General features: G+C 40.8%; 1 protein-coding gene across 2 annotated transcripts in view; it reads right to left on the bottom strand.

The window, feature by feature from the left end:
- The window catches only part of ADGRD1 (adhesion G protein-coupled receptor D1), a 158,514-nt gene that overhangs the window by 62,400 nt on the left and 72,966 nt on the right, over positions 1-23,148 (bottom strand). For both annotated transcript variants that reach the window (XM_009932471.2, XM_075434725.1), the window contains 2 exons: positions 7,500-7,573; positions 5,452-5,575 (listed from right to left, as the gene is read on the bottom strand). In XM_009932471.2, coding sequence (XP_009930773.1) covers positions 5,452-5,575; positions 7,500-7,573 — 198 coding nt within the window. The remainder of the gene's footprint in view (positions 1-5,451; positions 5,576-7,499; positions 7,574-23,148) is intronic.

A 23,148-nucleotide genomic window follows, 5' to 3' on the forward strand; every position in this document is an offset into this window, starting at 1 on the left:
TTCCGACTGCAGCGAGCAGCTGGTGAGGAAAACCCAGAGCACAGTTCTGTGGAACAAGCCAGGAGAAAGACAGACATGAACCCCCGAGAGTGCAGCTTTAGCGATGATTTGCTATGAGGGACTTTTTTACTGTACCTCAGTTTCCCCCATCAGAAAGAGAAGCTTGATCAGAGCAACGAGACTCTCCGAGGAGAGGTAGAGGAATTCGTTCATATCTACACAACCACTCTGAACATCCCACTGGCACATTTTGTTGATGAGATGAAATGGTAAAATTCTCAGTCTTACGAGCTTGATCAGAGTTATGAAAAGACATCTCAACTAAGTTTCCAAATTTTGATCTTAATTACATCCATGCAACCTCGTGAGGGCAATCAAGGGCTGAACATGTTCCTTCAGGAACATTCTGCTCATCTTTGGTCATGTTTTACCTTCAATTAATTTATTTATTCATTTAAACCAGTTCATCATCACTGATGTCCAAAACTACAAATAAATGCTATCATGTCTCCAGCTAAAATCAACATGATAAATTAATCTCAGCAAGCAAGTACGGATTTGGGCCAGCCATGATACAGACAGAACAGCAGAGTGATAAAGACACAAATAATTTTGGGATTCCACGTGGGCCTATTAATCAGCAGGCTCGCAGGTCATTGCCAGACTGACATCTGAACACCACATGGTTGTAAGTTTTTCCAAGATTGTCATTTCATTCCTGAAATAAACTTGTTACAACTGCTAATCCCCTGCGTGGCTGAAAGCAGTTAAACTGCATACCTGGATCTCAAGCTCATCAGCAGCATTGTTCAGACCGTTCTTTCACAATCACTGTGACTTTAGCGCCTTCAAGCTCTTGCTGAAACTAATAAAAATTCTGGAGTAGTGTTCAACTACACCTGTAATCCAAGCTTGGTTTAGCTAATTCACAGAATTCAAAGTTCTTTTTCATCACACACTGCTCTATAGCACACAGATACACAGTGGAGGTTCATTTTGTCACATTTAAGTTTAAATTCCAGAATTTAGAATTTTGCTTTGTGACCTCTCTCTTCCAATTTCTTTCTCTGAAAGACTGAAATAAAAATGCTTTTCCATCTCAGCAGATTTCAGCCTCTGGAGATTACTTCTAGCTAGCATACAGCAGAATAGTGACTTAATTAACCTAACCTGTTTTGAGCAAAGATCAAGAAGAAAAATAAAGAACTCGCAGCTTGTTCCTAAGAACTTTCTTGTATCTCTACACTCACTGGAAATTAGATGTACCTGACAGTCTGCTCCATAAACATTTATCAAGCATCCCTCATCTCACAATACTTCAAGTATTCAAGAGAAAGCACTGTCAGATGCAAGATGTCCTATGATTTTGTTCCTATGAATGTCTCACTGAAACAAAATGAAATCCGTGTGAGACATTGTAATTCCTCTCCAAGTCACGTGCATCAATTATTAACATAGTTCTGTATCTTATAATAAAATTGCAATGATAAAGAATCTTGAGAATACATAAAGGCATTTATGCCTGCAAGAAATGCATAAACTGTGTAAATCTATATAGAGATTGGCTGGATATAAAGGCTGAATATAAATTAAAGGTGTGAAAATGAGCTGGACCAGTACTAGCAGGAAGCGAGGTACTGGGGCAGGTTCACAGTGCGTCAAAGCTGACAAGGTCTCGATCGTGCAATTGTTCTGTAAGTGGAAAAGCCAGACTTGACCATGTGAAGGAACAAAGAGAGGGAGTTAAACAAGGAGAGTCTTGCTTGAATTTAGCAAAACTAAGAAAAAAAGTTACCATCCTTCACAAATAGTTCTCATACAAGCTCAGCTCTCTGGTCATTAGAAACGCTCGCCACAAGTATTTCGGTGGCAGGTTACGTCTGAGTAAGGTCACTTATTTTCAGTTGTTTTGTTGCTTAGAGACACCTTGGCTGTGTCGGAACTGAGAGTATGCCGTCCTCTCCAGTTCTGAACAGCAAACTCTCTTTAAAAACCTGCAAAGTCTCATTAACGGCAAGCTTATGGTTTTTTTTTTTTTTTTAATTTAAGCAAAAAGAAATTCAGTCTCATGAAGACAAGCTGAGAGAGTCAGAACACTTCTCACACTGAACTGGACTCAAGAGTTCATGGATTTCCACACCAGCAGTGTTCTGCCTAGGGATGTTCTCCCAGATCTGAAGTTGCTACGTACTTATCAGTCTACACCACGTCTCTTTAGAATTGTCGATACCCCTCTCTTCTAATTTTATTGTTTTCTGTGCAGATGCCTGCCTTTCTGCAAGGAATGGTAGAATCACTCACTCCTGGTTTCGCCGTTCTGCTGACTGGTGCACCAGGTTAAAGGCTGTCACAGTGCCCTTGGAGAGGATGTCTGCCTGCCTGTGCTACCCTGAGAGCTGCACTTCTGTGTATAATGGAGAGAAAGGGAAATGATACTTTCTATAGAAGAAAGCTTATAGAATTAGAATCCACATGAAGAATAAGTCACCATTTTGTGCTGAAATACAGCTTTTGATGAAAACCTCTCTGGCTTTAAGGCAATGCTTTTCCAGTAATTTGTTTACATTTTTAATGAAAAGCAAACCTCTTTTGTAAAAAACAGAATATAGACAAAAAATAAATGTTCTGTCAAAAATAGTGTTCATGTGGAAAAATTTCATCCAGTTCCATTTATATGGCCACAGACATATAATAGCTATATAAATAGAACTGTTCAAATGTGGGTAGTTGCATACTCCCACCCTCTCTATTTCTTCTCTCATATGATCTGTGAACTCCATTTATGAACAGAAAAACAAGATATACAAAAGTTCAAGATCAGATATAACATCATTGTAACAATTTCTTTGAGCACTGCCAATCTGGTATTCGAATGGGTGATTTATACGGCCCCTTTGAACCTTGGCTCATGAATTTCAGAACATGGTGAATAAACATGTATATGTGTTTAAAATCCACAGCATTTTAACATTTACTTAACAGGGTTCCAAGGACGCCTGGGAGAAGTTTCCAATTGTCTAGTTGATTCAGGAGGCTCTATTGCTTAGACATGTGAAGCAAATATTTAGCAAATGTTTTAGGAATTTGTAACTGAGCATAGTATGCTTGTATAGCTGAAAAGCCAGGCAGCTTGTCTTTGCTCAGATCTTAACTTCATGCCAATTAAACAATGAAGATACCAATCTTTTTGCTCGTTAAAAAAACAGAACCATGAAATGATTGTGAGGAACTGGACATTCATGTCCAGCCTTTCCTAGTTACACTTTTCAGATCTCTTTAGGAAAGCTTGATTCTAAAGACTTTGCTACGAAATAGCTTTGATCTCCGGATACTAATATTGCATAATATTTACACTTTTTGCAGGATCTCATTAATCACGACAATCTCAAATCTGTTTATTTGAAAGCTAGACCTTTCAGAACTATTCCCTAGTGGAGAACTGACTAATCTTCTGCTGGCATTTAACTGGTGGACACGCTATTTAATCCTGGCTAAATCCCTATACACTGCTCTTTAAAACTGGTTTAATAATAGTGCATTAATAGTGCATTTCTCCCATTCTACTTTTGTCTCACAAGATGGGAAGCTCTTCAGGCAAAGCTGCATTTTATTATGTGTACGAAGAATTCCTAGAAAAATTATACTTGGAAACCAGCTGGGGTCATTAGGTGCTTTACAAGTAATAACGATAATAATGGTTAGATAAAAACTGGGTGACCTGAACAAGATACCCCCTTCTTCAAATGGTTAGACTAATACAAAAGGCTGTGGGTATTAATTGAGTTCTTTGGATAGCAGATCGTCTTGCTCTAAACTGTGACCCTGACTTTGATGGCATTACACCGTCTCACCCGTATTACCATGCAAGTAGTTCTGCTAACAGTGTTACTGAATCAGTAACTCCTAAGAGCAGCCTGGCATGACTCATTCCTTGAAAAGACTTCGGAGCTGCTCAGTGGTATAACCCTGATTAGAGTTCCCTTACAAAGCAAGATGACTTTTTTATCTATCTGCAGGAACCTTTGTGCCGCCCTCATCTGCACATGCAGCTCATCCTGCAGCAGCAGCTGTCTCGGCAAAGCTACTGTCTAAAAGAAGAGCAAACCCATCATTCAGACCAATTAACAGAAGCCTGAGACATGGCCAGACGGTCAGTGCATCCACACCAACATTGCTGACAGAACCCCTCTAGCTGTGCCACAGAGGACACCATGCTTGTTAGCAGCACACGGTGATCAATGTGACAGCAGGACTCCTACTGTCCTACTGAAACTCTTCTTCAGTCTGTTAATTTATATTACTAGGATGGTGTCTGTAGAAACCTGAGAAAGTTAACTTTGACAGACAATTAGTATACATTTCTTTAAATGTATGGTTTGTAAGTTCTTTCTATTATACATTCATTATTTATTAACCAAGGGTTGTCTGAGCAGGGCTTCATCGCTAGCTCCACTGGATCCTCCCTGACAGTAGCACACCCATATAAAGCTGTAAAAACATATTTCTCATGCTCATGGCAGTGCTGTCTGTTTGTCTGCTACGAACCAGCATGGAGCTGACCTTGCCTGCTGCTCAGTTTTGTTGAGGGAGTCCTTCAGCAGCCACAAACCAGCACTTCACCCGTAAGGAGCAGATGCTCTGCTTCATCTCTGAGGAAATCTCAAGGCATCGTAAGGTGTCATGAAGAGAAGAATATGTCTAGTGAGGAGAGCAATGTGTTTGCCACCAAAGCTTCATCTGAAACCAGTGATGAATATGAATAGCAAGCATAAGGTCCTGGGTAAACAGGTAAAGCACCATGTTCCAGCTGAAAAGATGCTTGCTTGATAACTCTTTGGACAAAGGAACGGAGCACAGAGAAAATTATACATAAAGTGTTGACTCTCAATGCTAAAGCATCATTTTCTTTCTCAAGCTCCTTCTACGCAAGCCCCCACTTGGCAACAAGGTGGACAGCAGCAGGGAGGCACCTGGAAAGCTGGCAGAGACAACAGTAGGGGCCAGCTGGTACCAGAGCTTGCTTCACACGGAGTTCAAGCTCGGCTCTTCATATTCCACAAGTCTAGTTACCAAAACGCTTAAACAGCCACTTCTCAGCTGTCTCTGTCTTGAAAATGAATCATAAAAGCTAGGGTCATCTGTACAATGTCCTCTACTGTTTTTCCTGCTTAATGCTTAAAGAAATCATGACAAAAGGGTGAGAGTAAAGAGAAACCCCACCTACCATAGATGAGTTTCATTTCATGCTCCATTTCAGTTCCCAAAAGTTTTAAAAAATAAATATAGTCAGGAAGTATTTAAACATCATCCCAGAAAGCAAGAGATGGAATCAATGTCAGTTGGGCAAAAATGAGCCCAGTTCCAATCACTTACTGATGTGGTGTGAGGATGCAATGGATGTATTTGTACTTAGTTATTAACAGACAGATTTGCTCCTTTGCTTAATCTCACCTTCAGAGGCACCACTTGCATCAGAATGGCGAAGTTGGTGAGGTGGTTACAAAGACACACTGAGTAGTTGAGGTCCCCACTCTCACGTACACAACCTTCATTAGACCAAACACCAGTTCCATTGCTGCAAAGCACACAAAAATGGAACATAATCTCTATCAAAATGCATCTCATACAGGTTAATTTGACATGCATTGTATTATGCAGGATATATAAAGATTTGAAAGACATCTCAGGCTGGTGCATCCACAAACACTGCTAGTGTCTTCTCAATTCCATCATGAAAAGAGTTAAGGAAAATATTGACCAGACCAGGGTCCAAATCAGACCCCTGAATGTCACTAGAGATTTCTTCCCAGTTTTATAACCAATGAATGATGATGAATTTTTTTCTTTACACTGTGCAACCTATTTAAGGCATTTCACCCACCTAGACCCATATTATATATTCTGAAAACTGTAATATCAGACAAGTCAATAATCTTGCAAAAGTAAAAAAAATCAGCATATCATGTCTGCTGTTTCTCCCTTATCCACCATCCCACTTGTCCTGTCAAAGTGCGTAATCCAGACTGACTGAGCATGATTTCTAGTGACCCATTGATGTCAACTGGGTTTTGTCACTTCTTCCTCGGGGACAGCAAGAGCAGCTCCTGCTCCTCTGAGGATACGGCTGGGCTGGGTGCGTGGAAAAGCGATCCTCATGAGCTTGCTTCTTCTCGGAGCCAGGACAACCCAGAAGCCCTTGTGCTATCACAGCCCTGCCAGGAGTCCTGCAGTGGAGCAGGGACACAGAAGCCACAGAGACACATCTGGGGGTCTCTATGGGCTCAGGCACCGCAGGTCACCCACCCAAACTACCTGCTTCTTAACCATTTATTACTTTTGATAGTATTCCGGGTCCTGATGCTAGACTGAGTGATCTGTATTTTTCTTGGTGCTTTTAAAGACAGGTATTACCTCACCCTTCTTCTGTCCTTTGGGACCTCCTTGAGTTCTCAGTGAGAGTCTGTTGCAGGCCAGAAACAAATTGCTTATTCTTTAACTACCATGCACTAGGGAATAAGACCATCTTGACACAAATAAAACTCATTTAGAAGGACAGATTTCGTATTTCAGTTTCTGTCCTGAAGCAATGCCTCAAGGGCCCAAGCCCCAATGGAAAACAGTACAGGAACAATGCCCCAGCCATATTAATTTGCTTCAGTGAAATCTGTTTCTAATTTATCATAATTTGTGAGTAACCATAACAACGAGTAACTGCCAACAGCTGGGACAGTTCAACATACTTGAAACAAAACTTCAATAAAACAATTACAGTGACCTTCCCATGTGCATGGTGGATAGGAAGGATCACAGCTTTGTGGGCCATTGCTACATCAATTAGGCTTATACCGTCACAGCTCAAAAACTGTTAATCCCCATGAAATTCAAAATTCACTATTTGTATTCTTTCTCAATTAATTCAGTAAGAGCAGCATGTCTTGAAATTAAAAAAAATAAATATATTCAGAGCTTAAAAAAAAAATAGCTACCTCTTTTCCATAGTTCCTATTTTCTGAGTGAAATTTAAGGTGCTATTTATCCCCCTTTTATTCTAATTTTTGTTCAGGGACATAATATTTGTCCATTCCATGCACTGGCCAAAATTCAAAGCTCTGAAATACCGATCTCACATGGTGGTGTGACATAGGCACAGATCCAGTGAAACCAATGGCTCTGCTGTAGGTTTGCCATCTTGAAACATCCCAGCATCTGCCCAAGTGGAGATACTCATAAACCAAGATAAGCACGATTGTATCAGTCTGCAGGTTTGATGCCAGAATTTTTCAGTCTCTCTATTACCTACCTAACGCAGGGCCTGTGAATAACCATTCCCCTCTTTATGGTAAGAAGCCACTATGAGACTGCGATTTTTGTAAACCAGTGGCTCCATTTCTTTAACTATTTCCATGAATGAAAGAGAAGACAACAGGTAATGTATAGCATAACAAACTAAGTGTAATTTAATTAAACCAAGTTAAACAATTTGAAATTACTTAACGTACCTATAGTCCAGAAATGCACAGTAAAGATGAACTCTGTTACTCTTATTTAGTGCTTGGTTGTATTGTCTGGGAGTCTGCAAGAAAGAAAATATAAACCCTGAAGGAATATTTAAAAAGGACTAAACTCCTCTATTCCACTGCTTTAAGTTCTCCTTGTTATAATAGCTTCAATAGACTTCTTCTAGATTAAAACACCATAACCAAAAGCAAATTTTGTCACTCTTTATGGCTTTAACACAAACTCCAAACATGCAAAGGCTGGTATTTAGTCTTAATTTTACACACTGGGACTAAACTCGTGTCACACTGAGTGAGAAATCTGTGTCCCATTTAAGTAAATAGCAAACCAGGATTATTTTTGTATATAAGAACAAATATATGTGTTCATTTTTGCAGGATTGAGGCATTTTTCTTCAGCATATATTTGGCTTTGTTGCATTCTGTTCTCATTGGGTAATAAAAATCTCACATTTTAGGATAACACTGAAATATGTGCATTACAATGACCAACTCTCAGACTTTTTCTTTCCACAATAGTGATTATTTTAAAACATACAATCAAACTGAAAGAGCAATGCCATAATTCAAGATTTTATTATAACATATCTTAACATTATGATGACATTATTTCTATCTTCCATAAACAGATTTAGCCACTAACTCAATCTCCTCCATTCAGGAGGCTTTGAGATACCATTCTCCACTCTGTTACACCAGTTTCATGACAAAATAATTCAAATTATATTGAAGTAATAGTTTGTTATAGACAAAATATGCAAACTAGAGGATTTCCAGGATCTGTTCAAACCTTTCTAGTATATAAATCCCCAAAGTCCATATTGTGTTAGACCCTACCTTAAGGCAATTTTTTAATTACAAGAGTCTTCAACATAAACAAATCACTGGTGAATTAACAGCCCTCAGATTATTGCAACACAGTTCTGCTGTCAAGAGAAAAGATAACCAAGTTTTGCTTTCGTTGTTTAAGAGAAGGAAGGAAAAAAAAAACCCATCGCCTCATCCTGCTGAAACTCAACCAAGTACAAGGAGTCCCTGATGCAATTTTCCTTCTCCTCCCCCACAAGTCCAATGAGTGTCAGGCATAGGGTAGCACAGTTCCCTCCTTGCTAGTGATAATACAGCATTTCTGCCTAACCCAGGACATTCACACATTCATACTGGATTTCCACATACTTCAAGTAGCTGTGCTGTAGATAAGGCCATCTACTTCTTCTCAACTCACATCTCTGGATAACACAAATGGAATTTTCTTATCTGCTTGAGCAACATCCCTGGACAAAATATCTAATTCCTTGACTCACCCTGCTTTCCCTAAGCCTTCACCACAGAAACAACTGAGATTGCAGGTCAGGTACTCACAGAAGCAGAGCTTTGTGAAGAGGAATGACCGTCACTTGTCTGCTGAGGATCTCTGTTCTCCCCTTTGACTCCAGTGACATTCTGTAGCCTTTTTCCATGTGGGCAGCAAAGCAAAGAGTAAAACCTCACACTCTCACAACTGTGCCACACTGCGAAGTGATAACGGGACAAAAGTCACATCCCCCTTCACCAGGATATACCTCACTGATATAACCCCCAATCTGCTCATGCCACTTTCTTTCGAGCTGCAGTGAGAGAGATGTAGTAAAATACAGCAGAGTGTTCCATGCTAGATCCATCAATTCTGAACTTCCTGTTCCTTTCAGCAAGTGCCCTACCCTGAGCCTCACCTTTAACAAAGGCAGGGGTCCTGTGCACCTCCCAAATCACAGACCACCTACGAAATATGGAGTGTCTTCCCTTGGGCTTCCTTCCCTTAATCCCATCTCTTGCTGCACAGAATATTCTTGAAGAGCACTAGTGCAGACTAATGATCCATAACGCATGGCTGGAAAACTGCCTTCGGCAACTTCAGTTAATTCAGAATTTTGTTGGCAGAGTTCATTCTGTTTTACCAGCAGCAAGGGCATGTAGCATAATGTTTGCCCGTTACACTGTATAATGTTATGTCCATCATGTCTATAGCTTTCCTGAAGTAAGCAATTGAAAGAATCTATAGTCAGTTTGTATTACAAATTACTTCACTTCTATGATAGACAAACAGTGGCTAAAAAAAGAAAAGGAGAGAGAAAGATCTGCTGTAATAACAGCTAAGATCGTACAATAACTGTCATTTCTGATTTGTAAGATATCTTAGGATAAATCTTGATTCTTAATACACTAAATGGAAGGGGTACCACAGGGTCAGGTTGGAAGAAGATGTAGTGCTTCGGTTGTGCATCTTTTTACACAAATAAATCCCAGATGTACGTTTTACCCTCTATGAAGTATCTCTGGCAGGGGACAAGTTATTGGCTTTCTCCATCTTTAATTCTAAGCACAGATGTCACTCATTAGACAAAGAACTACATCAAGTGAGGCTGTACAGTCTCTGAGCAGTCCAGAGTTCTGTGCATACCCACATAGAAAAACCATGGACAAATAACGCATATACAAGAAGGGTCCATACCAATTTGCCTATTTACTGCTCTTAAAGAATACTTCCCACTTTTTAACACACGACATAGGCCTCAGAAGGCTTTTCAATGCCATTTATGATGAATACATAAAATATTCATGTTCTCAGACTTCACTGAAGTTCTGCAACAAAACTGTCATTAGAATAGAAAGCCCCCCAACATATAAGAAACTGGCTACAATGAGGAATAAACCCTCTCTGATCTTCAACAGCTCTACTTCAAAGTACTCTCTAATCTACGAAAAATGAGCTGATTGTATCTCAATACTGCATTTCTTAAGTTAAACTGCGTGTGACAGCTTATATCTGATTCGGATCCTGTAGCACTGAGGATATTGATTTAATGACATTGATAATAGAAAGCTTAATATACAAGTTGGCTTTTAGACTAGAAGATTAAGTCACTTCTGTGCTTATAAATCCTGTGAAAAGATAGTTTATACAGCTTTCAGTAGCGTGGAGAGGGAAAACACCAGCATGCTAAGTAATCTTGAATCTGTGCCTCAGTTCTCCCTAACCCAGGTTCTTTACATCAGTCCTTCTGTACGGAGGGGTGCACATGCAGCTTCTTCAAAGAAGAATTACATCCAAAGAGGAAAGCAACCTCTTGTCACTGAGAAACAGTGAAAACTCTCTGTCTATCTCATGGAGCGGGTATCTTGAGGCAGGACGGTCTGTGTTTATATCATAGCTGGTCAGCATCCCTTACACTAACCACTGACTCTCGGTAAATTAGTCAGACTTACAAGCAAACCACAGAAACTCCTTGTATGTGTTGAGAGCACACAGAAGGTATGCATGGATGTGCGATGGGGATACAGTACTTACACTGCTGGGAACTAGGCACAAGGCCATGGTTAGTGGGGGAAGAGGCCAAAAAAGGGGACAGGGGGCTGAAAGGACTGCTGGAAGCCTTCAGGAAAATCTCGTTGCAGGAAATGTCATGAACACAATTGCAGAAAAAAACCAGTCAGCCAGCTGCTGCCGGGAAGGCTTGCCAAGGAAGAGAAGCCAAGCAGAGGGTGGAGTGAACCTTTAAGAGATTAGCTTGCTTCTCCTCCCCTGAATTTAAAAAGCAAATGTTTAGCTACATAGAGGTGGCCACCAAGGGAGGAGGGTGTGCGCCTTCTCGTTCAATAGGTATTTTTCTTCAGTGTAAGAAGGACAAATCTGTGGGTCAGATCTGCTATTGATCTAAACTCAGTAGGTCCAAGACCAATCTGTTGGATGTTGGACTTCCTCTCTTCCAAAGCGGATGATAATTCACCCTGTTAAGTTCAATTTGGAGTTCACTTGTCTCTGTTTACAAAATACAACATTTTGCCTAACTGAGAGATTTTGAAGTCCAGCGAGACCTGGACAGGCTGGAGAGTTGGGCGCAGAGGAACCTAATGAAATTCAATAAGGGCAAGTCCAGGGTCCTGCACCTGGGGAGGAACAATCCCATGCATCAGTAAAGGCTAGGGGCGGACCTGCTGGAGAGCAGCTCTGTGGAGAGGGACCTGGGTGTGCTGGGGGATGACAAGTTGACCATGAGCCAGCAGTGTGCCCTGGTTGCCAAGAAGGCCAATGGGATCCTGGGATGCATTAAGAGGATTGTGACCAGCAGGTCGAAGGAGGTTCTCCTCCCCCTCTACACTGCCCTGGTGAGGCTCCATCTGGAGTACTGTGTCCAGTTCTGGGCTCCCCAGTTCAAGAAGGATGAGGAACTACTGGAGAGAATCCAGCAGAGGGCTACAAGGATGATGAGGGGACTGGAACATCTCTCCTATGAGGAGAGGCTGAGGGAGCTGGGCTTATTCAGCCTGAAGAAGAGAAGGCTAAGAGGGGACCTTATAAATGTCTATAAATATCTTCAGGGTGGGTGTCAGAAGGATGGGGCCAGACTCTTTTCAGTGGTGCCCAGTGACAGGACAAGGGGCAATGGGCACAAATTGAAGCAGAGGAAGTTCTGTCTGAACATCAGGAAGAACTTCTTCACTCTGAGGGTGACGGAGCACTGGAACAGGCTGCCCAGGGAGGTTGTGGAGTCTCCTTCTCTGGAGATATTCAAGACCCGCCTGGACAAGGTCCTGTGCAGCCTGCTGTAGGTGACCCTGCTTCGGCAGAGGGGTTGGACTGGGTGACCCACAGAGGTCCCTTCCAAACTCTAGCATTCTGTGAAGTTTTGTCTTCTCAACCTCCAGGAATCCCACAGATTATTCTGATGGTGGCAAGAAAAGGCACTAAGACAAACAAGCCTCTTGTCAGTATGCTTGTGTCTTTTGTGCAATTCACAGCCCCACTGAAATATTCTTATAGGTGTATGAATCAAAAACACTTTAGGTTCTGGTTTATGGTTTAAATTAGAGACTAAAATGATGCTCCTAATATAAGGATTTCCTGTCCTCACAGCAACATCCTGACTGTTAGTGTGACCTATCCACGACCACAGGGTTTATTAAATTACCTTTCCACCTTATACAATCTACTTCTCCTAATTACCTAGAATATTTAAACTTTAAGGTACATTACTCGGTTCCCTGGAAAAAGACAGACAGAAAGCAAATGAAAGAATAATCACCTATTTCTACAGAGGCTGTATAGGCTGTTAACTTCCAAGCTGTGAGAAAACTGCATTGCAACAGACCTTGGGCTTAGATCACCTAACTATTTTAATTTAGAGCCTGTTTGACCGATTCACCCTAAGATGTCACTAGCATATGCAACGAAAAATATGTTACAAATGGTACAAAAATTAATTGAGCTTATCATTAGGGAATTATAAAGTGTTATGCATAAAAGCCAGACCTTTAGTTATTCCATTGTTGTCAACAGAGCTATGCCAACACACACTTACTTAAGCAATGAGCAAAATACTGTAGGCTCCCAGGGTCAACATCAAAGCTCGCTGAATGTATTTCTTAATGGTACAATCATACAGTTAAAAAAAAAATTCCATGATATCACAAAGTGTGGAAGACTGTGGTAGACAATATAAAGAAAAAAACAGCGAAATATCAGAGGCTAGAAAGACCTCTGAAATTAGAAAATGTTGCCAAATGTAATTGAATATGGATTGGGTTTCATCCTTCCTTTGCCTGAGGTTAAAAATAGTCCATGCATAAATTTTCTGCAAAAATATTGTTAATCAAATGCTCCACCAATAGCCTTCCCCAGTTCTCAGAGTTCTCCATTTAACAGCTGCTGTATTGGGCAAGCAGTGTGAGAACAAAAAAAGTAATGAAAAAACCCATGAGCATCAGACTGAAAAATATCTTGGCTGCGCATTTTTTTAAAGAGAGAAAGAAAAGGAGGAGGGAATGGATGAGGAAATTGACCTGGTACTTTTTTTTTTAATTATTGCGCATAGCAAAAAAAAATTGATTACTTCTGCAAGGGTACATCATCAGAAGATCTTGCTATTGTTCTTAAACTAGGAAGTCCACATCCCTTTAAATAAAAATGCCATCCTCTTAACAGGATCCCATCTTTCTTATGGCAACAAACAAGGGGCTCCATCCAACAGCTGTCAAGACAACATCTGACCACTTGCAGATGTCAGTATGGGCTGTCAGGCACTGTACATCTGTAAAACTGTTGCTTGTGATCTACTGAAACTATTACTTGGTGCTCATCTTTCTTCATCTTATCTCTCTGATCCACTTACCTACTTACAGCACAGGTAGGCTTCGTGGCACCTGGGAAAGCTGGGGCAGTGATTGCTGAATGTACTCTAAGTGTAATGCTATGACAGTGTTAAAAGAGTAACAGCTCTTCTCTCTGGTTTTGAGTACTAAATAGCATAAAAGTCATTTTTTTCCAGACTGCTTGAGAAAAGCTGCAATTTTGGCAATAGAAACTGACTGCAACCTTTGAGTTAAAATTATAATCTCTATAAACACAGATGCACAGCTGCCAAATGGCTTTTCTTTACTTTTATAGCTAAAAAATTCCCACCCTAACACAGAAGTTACATTCGCGTAGATCTCTCAGGCAGGTAACACAGCACAGCATCAGTGGGTCAGCGCTGAGGCCTGGACTCGGCAACTTCTGAGTACAAAGTACCTGCTCAGCCTCACCAAGCCACATATCCTCTATGGACTATGTTTTCACACAGTCCTCAAAGATCTCAAATATGTAACAATATATTTCTTCCCGTTTTCTTTCTCTTTGGCCTGGGTGTATATGACATGGCAAATGCTTTGTATGTGTTTGTTAACACTGGGCAGTGACAAGTAGTTGCATGCCAAAATCTGTCAGCTTGGAAGCCAAAACTATTTAAGATGCAGTACTGTGGTGTAAAACCATGCCAAACTCCCATTGACTGCAATCTGGATTGATAATACTCACAATATTGTAGTAAACCATTGTAATAAATGGAAAGCACAGGAAGGCTGAAAAATAGCCACAGAGAGAAGAAGGCTCATTTTCATCAGAGATGCATGGAGCTGTCTTCAATGGAAGGCGTGCACAAATAGAAACTGCAGGATAAGGACCTTTGAAATTCAATTTGGACAGCAATCAAGTTACATCAGTAAATATTTGATGTTTAAAAATTTTAAATGCCAGTCAGTGAGAAACGGGGCTCAGCACAGCAGCCTTTCCTTCTGTGAGCACCAACAAACACAGGGTTGAACTGATGATCTGTATGAAAAGCCAACTTAACGCTGAAGTGAAAAAACAGTTTCTCATGTCCTTTTAAGCACAGTTCTGTTCCAAAGAATGACAAAGTGAATACATTAAGATTCTTTCTCTAGAAATAGTTTCATTTAAGTAATTAGCAATATTAGCAATATAGCAGTCAGATGGTTTTGATGTGTCCTTACAATTAAATCACTATATCCGTATGTAAGAAAAAAAGGTATACATACACAGCTCTCTAAACTTGCATGTGATTTAGACATCCAAGGGTGGACTAAGGAGTGCAAAATTAAGGCACTGACACTGAAACACCCGGGACGTTTTCTCACTTTTTTGAGTTTTAGAAAGCCAATTCAAATGAGCGAGCAAGCGACAGCTAGTTTCTGTCCTGTGTGTTCTTGATAGAATTGTTTCTGCAGAGCCAGTGTCATCAGACCTGTCAGGACACTCCACATTGCCTCCAACCGACTCAGGGCATAACCTCCAACTATGTATTACCTCTCCAAAATTAATGAATGCAGTCTGGCTCCAGTGAGATCTAATTTAAATCGAGTAATTTAAAATGCAAGTTATTTCACTCAAGGTACCCGCATTGAAGCCATTACTCTTTGCTTGAACGACCTTATTTTGTTTTAACGTAATGCAAAGCCCTGCAGATCAGCTTTTCTGCTCTTCCCATCTCCCCTTCCACCCAGCACACACTCAGAGCTACCAGGACTCCATACAGGACAGAAGAAGAAACCCACCTGGATTGTTAGGGCTCAAGAGGAGTTTGTCGGACTAGCAAATAAATAAATAAAAGGAAATCTATCATTGCATTCATTAGGAAACCTACCCAAAGTGGAGATTGCTGAGAGCCTGTAAACACCAAATCCCATGGGGCCTTTCTCCCCTAACCGAGACCTCATTTATGTCTCTTATGCTCCGATCTGTTTCAACACATCTGAGTTAGATGGGCCAGGATGAAAGTAATCTTTGAGCACGGATGAAGCAGAGCTAAAAATACAAAACTACCCCAAACCCAGACATTTGGCCTGGTTCTTCCAGGAAGTAATTTTGTGAGGTACAACTTGCCAAGGCTGGCTATTAACACAACTGGTTGCTGTGTTCATTCCTCCGGTCCAAGACTGTGTTGCTTTATGCTGCTTCTGCACTCCTAGGCTCCTTGCAAACACTATTTTTGTGCAAATAAAGTCAAATACTTATGAAGTTGTCTGTGCAAACCATCCACCAGCCTTTTAAAGTTCTAGTCACATGTGCTGCTAGAAGCTTTCGGGCCTTTTTGGATAGATGAATGAAATATTGTTTCAGCTTTTCCTCACCCTCCTCAAAATGAGCATAATAAAGTAGATTTTGTGGTCATGCTGATACATGTTCATGATAACTTTCCAAAGCTGCTTAGTGAAATAGATGATGGTGTCTTTTGTTAAGGTTTTTTATTTCCTTTTGCTGTGCCTTTTTCTGCTACTCTGTATTATTATATTAAAAATGTATTGCTTTTCTAAAACAAGAAGCAGATGTTCCTTCTATGCAATGTTTCTTAGTCTCCTCTATTTTTCTTAACTCATGTGAAAGTACTGCTAAAGGAAAACAATTGGTCGGACTGATATTGAAAAGGCTATGTAAAAATGGACACATTATCTAATCCATCAGAACCATAATGAAAGAGATAATTTTTTTTTTTTTTTCTGCCATTCACTTGTAGTATTTTGGCATTGGCAGAAACATTTCCCTTTGCCATACAGCTGCCCAGGCCCAGTGCAGAGCTCTAACAGGAAGCAATGTCTAGGCAGTGACCAGAGCTGTGACAGGGACCAGAAGGCAGGCGTAAAGCATAATCCCTTAAAGGGACGCACAGATTAGAATAAATTTTAAGAATACTTTTCCTATTAGGTAATATTTCCACAATTCTTAGTTTCCAAAACAGTACTTGGACTTTTCCTCTTGATGTTTTGTTTTGGGTTTTTTTTTTAAAGAAACATTTGCATCAGATGCAAACCATTCAGGACACTCAGATTTAACATTTAAGCTGCAGTTGTGATTCACAGTCCCCATGCCACTGGGGCAGCAAGAACTGAAATCAAAAACAAGAAACTGGGACGAGTCAGCCCTAGCTGGGTAGGAGCTGGGCACCTTGCCCGTTATGCCGCACTGCCCGTGGAGGGCAGCGGGACAGACAGGCAGTCAGTGCCTGTGAGTGCTTGCTCCGATTTCCGTGGGACAGTCATCCACGTCCCAAACAAGACATACCTGGATTTTTTATAAGCAGATTTTACAAAGCTTAGCTGAAACTGAAAACCCTTAAAACACAGGCTCAGTCCTAACAACTAACAAATACCAGCAACTGCAAACATTAAAAAACAACACGAGGCTACAAAATCCAGCAGCTATGGCAAGTCTCACGGGCACTTTTTGCTTTCAGTTTTACATTCTTCTTTACCAATAGACAAATTAAGTCTGAATTAGCAAATATCTCAGTTTTCTACAAGACTGAAAGTCATAATTATAAGAAGAATCAATCAATATTCACTCATATTTATTATGGAAGAGGCTTTAGAGACTATTTAGGCAATTTTTCACGCAAGACAGATTTCCAAGTGAAGAATCAATATGTATTGCATTTTCTAAGCAGACAAAAAAAAAAGCACAAAGATGTCCTAATTTTCCCACACAAAGATCAAACAAAGTCTGTGTCCTTATTTTTGAAGAGCAAAAGTACTTTGACAGCCTGGAGCAGTTAAACATTAAAATTTCATGTACTCTGCATGATAGCAACAGGAATAATGGACTGTTTATGGAATAATTGGGAATAATACATTTATCTTCTTTGTAGAGACTTCAGTGCCCTGCACTTCTCTTCCAAGGGCAAAGTTAGCTTCTGGGAATGGGTAACTTTGGAAGTCTGGGAATGCAACAGGTCTTATATGGCCAAAAACCACCCATGAAGCAGGATAAAGAAAGAGGGCACCATGGGAGTCGGAATATGGCAAGGGAGCCAGGGCTGCTGGCCCTGGGGAACGTTCCCTGACCTCCTTCTGGAGCCCAGTTGAGCCAGTGAGGCTTTGCCCAGGGCTCCAGCTGAAGCACAATCCTGTCTCCCATGTACACACCTGCACAAGTAAGGGCTTAGTAACCCTTGGTGAGGAGGAACAGAGGTGACAGCAAAGCAGCAAGAGCCAAATGAGCACCCAAGGTGTGAGATCTTCAAGGCACAGGCACAAAAATCCTTTTGTTTTGTGTGTGCACAGCACATAACTTAATGGGACTCTGATTTATGACATAGATATGCTAATACGAATAAAATTGTACTACTGAAGGAAAATACCAGCTTCTTCAGATGTTAGAAGCCCCTTTTATCAGCTTCGGTGACAGTTTGTTCAGGTCTGCATTGCATGCTTTCAAAAAAACAAGATTTTGGAAGATATTCAGTTGGTTCATCATTATACATTTGCAGAGTCATCTTTGTCGAGATTTCTTTCCAAACAAAGGACCATGTTTTAAAGCATGTTTCGAAGACATGATTTAATGAAAGCTTTAGGAGGAGTTTTAATAGTTCATGTCAGAAACAGAGTACCAGGCTTAATAGCAAAAGTATTTACCACTCAATAAGTTTGTTGCTAATATTTTTTTCTAGGACTGAATTTATAAATTAGCATTTTCTATTCTCATTAAAATCCTGGCTATGTGAATGTTGTCTCTGAAAAGCAATGTCTCACATTCTTTGTGCATTATACGTGGCAGCCTTTGTTTTATATTGACCCTTTTAGCTCTTATGTCCCTTGACTAACTACTAATCATCATTTATCCTTTCCCTGACTCCGTTAATCTCCAGGGAGGGGGTGGGACCCGCAGTCGATAGAAGAAATGGAGTACAAATAATGACAGAGTACAATAAACATTCCAATTGCAATGCCACATCTCATGACAAAGACTTTCAGAAAGATACAACGCACAGTCCTTCTCTGATAAGACTGTTGTAACCAGACTGGAAAATATTACAAAAAACTTATGCTTGCTTAAGGCCAAGATACTCAGGCTCACTAGGTGAGATAAGGGAATGTTTATTCTGTATAATCAAAAAATCACTTGGACACTTGGTGATATTCCCAAACTCACTTTCTCCATGTGACTTTTCACAGGTTCTTCCCTGTCTCTACGTGTTTCGTTTCACATTCATTATCCTACCTATTTAGTCTGTAATGTCTCAGACTAAAATGTGACTCCTGTATCTTGTTATGCTTTGCACGGTGGGAATACAGCTAAAGTCTGCAGAGCCCAGTGTAGCAGTAGTAGCTTAATACTCTGGCATTTTCTGATAAGCAGCCTTGGGTCATCTGAATACCTCCTTAGGTACCTGGTGAGCCTGGGGGCTTTCTGCCCCTGTGTTCTCTCTCCCCAAACTCCAGGTAGGGAGATACATGCCCACTGCTTCACTTGTTCAAGTTCCAGCAAATATACAGCTGTAGAGTGAAAATGACTTGAAAAAAGAAAATTAATCCCCACAAAAAAAGCAAGTTTTCTATCACATCAATAAGCTAATTAATTAGCTGCTGTCTTAAGCATACAATCAATAAATGAGACAAGGAACCCATGGGAGCCAAGGGCAGGAGCAGGATTGCTCTGTTCAGACACAACGCAAATCTGCACCAGATTGGGTCTAACATTAATCCTCATCTTGAGACAAAAATACTCTTCTGTGATGCTTCTCGAGCAGCAGAGTAATGTAACATCCCTTCTGGCACTACTATACATGTCTTACACCTTAACATCCCATTAAGGTATTATACTCTCCTGACTAGATCTTTCTAGGATTAGGCTCGTGGGTTTCCATTGCTTTATTTTTTTTTTCTTTTCATTGTGGAAAACAGCCTCTCTCAAGAACATTTACATTTTTCTTCTTTTGATTTGAATCTTTTCTCCCATTCCTGTACTTCTGCCAAATATGAGTTGTCTTTTAGACTGTTGCATGAATGGGGATGAAATTCACACAACTATTTAGTTTAGCATCATTTTTCATTCACAGGAAGTGTCAGGGTGCCAGAACTATTCGATTTGTGCATCAGCCACATCCAAGGAATTGAGAACCACTCTGGAATTTGGCCTGGTCCGTTAACTCCAGCTACAAAGTTGAGTAATAGGAGACTAAGCCATTGAGTTCTTTTTTCAGATGAGAAAATGGAAGTTAGTGGAGCTTTGTGTATGTCTCTAGACAGAACGCAGACAGAGACATTGTTGCTGAGACAGCAGTGACAGTAAAACAGCCAACTGTAACTTCAGCCAGGGCCGCTGGCTCTGCGGTGACTACGGTGCTGTACAAGGACAGCACAGCCAGCCGCCCTCCTCCGCGCTCCGGGGAGCACCGGGCAGCCTGGGCTGGCGGAGCGGCCGGAGACCCCCGGGGGGCCCGGCTTCACCAACCAGCCAGAGAGCCCGTGGGGCTGCAGAAAGCATACAGAGGCATCTTCAGGGCTGAGCTTTCAGAAGCGTGATAAGTAGATGCATCTCTGAATTTTCACTGTGCATTTTGTTTTCAAGATAACCAGGATGAAAGTTTTAAAGCAGGGGTACACTCAACCTTTCAGTCTTTCACCGCTTTGCAAATAACACTAGTTTTTCCTCTTTTTTCTCAGCTAAAAGTTTACATGAACATTCCACCAAAATCGTTGAGGGCAGCTGTACAAAAGAGGGAGCAAAGCAAACCCAAAGCGCGCTGCAGGAAGCTCAGGAAGAGTGAGAAGCAGCCCAGTAAAGCATTGCTGCCCGCCGTCTATGATTCTTCTGGGCATACCATGAAGTGCCACATAAAGGCATCTCCTGCCATAAATTTGAATACCTCCATAATTGCTCAGCTCCCAGTTTGCACTGTTTGTCTGGAGCTCAGTTTTTCCACTTGATTCCTGAATTGAGCAGTGGGTCCCTCTGGAAACTGATCTAATGGCTTGAGGAATGCAGCTATGCTCATTAGAGCTTTGCAAAATCTCCAAACTCACTTGTCAATTACTTAGCACAACATTTTTAAATGGGCAAAGAACTAGAAATCTTATGTTCTCCCTTCAATGGAAATGCTGCTACACCCCTTTCATTTTGCTTTCTTGCACTTCAGTGAAATGTCACTGTGTTGTAACCCGGATTTTTAAGTGTCTTGACATGACGCAGTGGCCAGCAGTTAAGCAACATACCAGAGTGTCACATTCCAGTAAGCTCTTGTGACACAGGCACCCTGTAAATCAATTGGCATCTTTTCTTTTCATGTTTTTTCCTTAAGTAAAATATATTACATAAATAGGGGATGTGCTTCTGGATCTAATAAAACTGTAATCATATGCAAACAGAAAGGACTGACTGCACCATTTGGCATACTAGGATAATTCTATAGAGCTTCAGAAAAATTACTAAACAAAAATCAGAAGCCTTCAGCAAACTTCTGCATGACAGTAGCTTTACAGGGCTCAGAGGCACCCATTCTGTTCCCCATGAACCCAGCAGGGAAGCTCCCGGTCACTTCAGTAGGTACAAGGCACACTATTCCTGTTCCGCTGTCATTAAGAGTTATTAAAAAGAAAGAGTTCAGTTTCAGGAACACAGTGTCTCATAACATTACAGCAGCTATCTCGGTGTCATCTGAGTGCTAGTTCAGGATGCCTTATGCCACGGAGGAGGGAGATTTCTTTATTTTGCTAAACACATTATTGTTGGAAACATTCTTGCTAGTGTTCATGGGAATATTTCCAATAGGGCAACACGTCCAGTTAAGATCTCCTTTTCATAGTTTATAAATACTTCAGTAAGTGGTTGACAGCCTTAAAAGTATTTTTTAATAAACAGATGATGGTTAACCTGTCACAGAGTAATACACAGTCCAAGTAAATCCAAGAGATTCCTTCCAATCATTACTTATAACTTACAAGCTTCTAGAGTCCTCATAACCAAAAATGACACATGCTATGCATATCTATCCCATGTACATATCATCTACTGCTTACCTAGGAATACTTAAAAAGTGGTTCATTAAAAAAATGTGAAGTCATTTCTTGCATAGATGAGAGTCTTTCACAAACTCATGCGGTAAATAATTCAAAATAAAGTATTTCTAAAAATGGAGAACAGGAGAAAGAGGAAAACCAGCCTTCCCTGCAGATGTATGTAGATTCTCTTTAGCACAGTAAGTTATCAGGGGCACCACTGCTATCACTGAAATTCTTGGACTGCCCTGTACACAAAAGGCTTTGCTGCAGTTAATGAGAACATCACACAAGTGCTCTCATAAAACTGTACCATAAGGCTGCAATTTACCTAGTGGGGACCATGATCACTGTAGGGGATAGCCCCGGTTGTGCCCACTAATAAATCAGAAGTTTAAAGCACCAGAGCGAAACAGCCTTGAGCCTCAATACAAAGAAAAGGAATATAATTTAAACGCAGTCTTCTAGTTTACGGCCAGCCTTTCCTTATGGTCTCCTTGTGCTACACGGAATCAAAAAGCAGAAGAGCCTAAGGAAGGGGACATGAAGATGGGAAGAGGGAAGGGAAAACACACCACTTTATTCCTCTCGGATTCTGCCATGTGTATGGTGAGTTTGTAATCTGTCAAAGAGTACTTCACATTAAAGGAATGAAAGAAAATACAACTTTCCAAAGTAGCAAAAACCCATCTGAAAAGTTATTTGCCAACAGCATTATCACTAATGCCTCTTCAAGCTGCGCTGCGCAACAGTCAGCTACCTCTGGTGCTGCCCAGTGCACGTTCGGTGCACTTTAAGTGAGACGCGCCCAGTGCACAGAGCAGAGGGCAAAGAGTGGCTCAGGGAATATTCTCAGCACTTGCAGCAGGACTTCAGTAACACAGCCAGGCCTCATTTCTTTTTTACACAGTAGTGATTCATTTCTGCTTATTTCCCATCAGCAAAATATTGATCCAACCAGACTTTTTTTTTTTTTTACTTTTGTTGCTACTTCTCATTGTTTACTTTGGCAGACTCTCCTAGTTCTTTCCACATTCAACCTCAGGAGAGCAGAAAGAGCAACAAAATCAAAAGGCCGCATCCAACGTTTTAGGTGAGTCTGTACGTTTCAGAAATATCTGCCCTTTAATGTCTGCTACCTGTAAAAGCAGCTTTTAACAATCTGCTCATTAAGGATGTTCACTATGACTTTTTAATGCAAAGGGTTTCAATGCAATTTTATAAACAGACCTGTCATCATCATGTTCAGTCTCCTGATGTTGCACTGGACCTATAAGGAGCTTCAGAGTGAGCCCAGCTGTAACCAAGACCAAGCTGCAACATAAATCGACAAGTGTCTGTACGTCCAACCCAATCTGCCTGCGAAGTGAGCATCATTACAGGATTCATGGCTTGATCTCAAATCCATTTAAGCCAGTTACAGTCTTTCACTGGAATTAAAGGAGTTTTGGATCATTGTCTCCATTATAGGGCTAGCAACATTCCTCATTAACACCCTCAGAGACTTCAGAGTCTGCCAGATTTCATTACTGGAAAGTTCTACCAG

The sequence above is a fragment of the Opisthocomus hoazin genome, chromosome 13, assembly GCF_030867145.1.
Source record: "Opisthocomus hoazin isolate bOpiHoa1 chromosome 13, bOpiHoa1.hap1, whole genome shotgun sequence".
NCBI classification, from domain to species: domain Eukaryota; kingdom Metazoa; phylum Chordata; class Aves; order Opisthocomiformes; family Opisthocomidae; genus Opisthocomus; species Opisthocomus hoazin.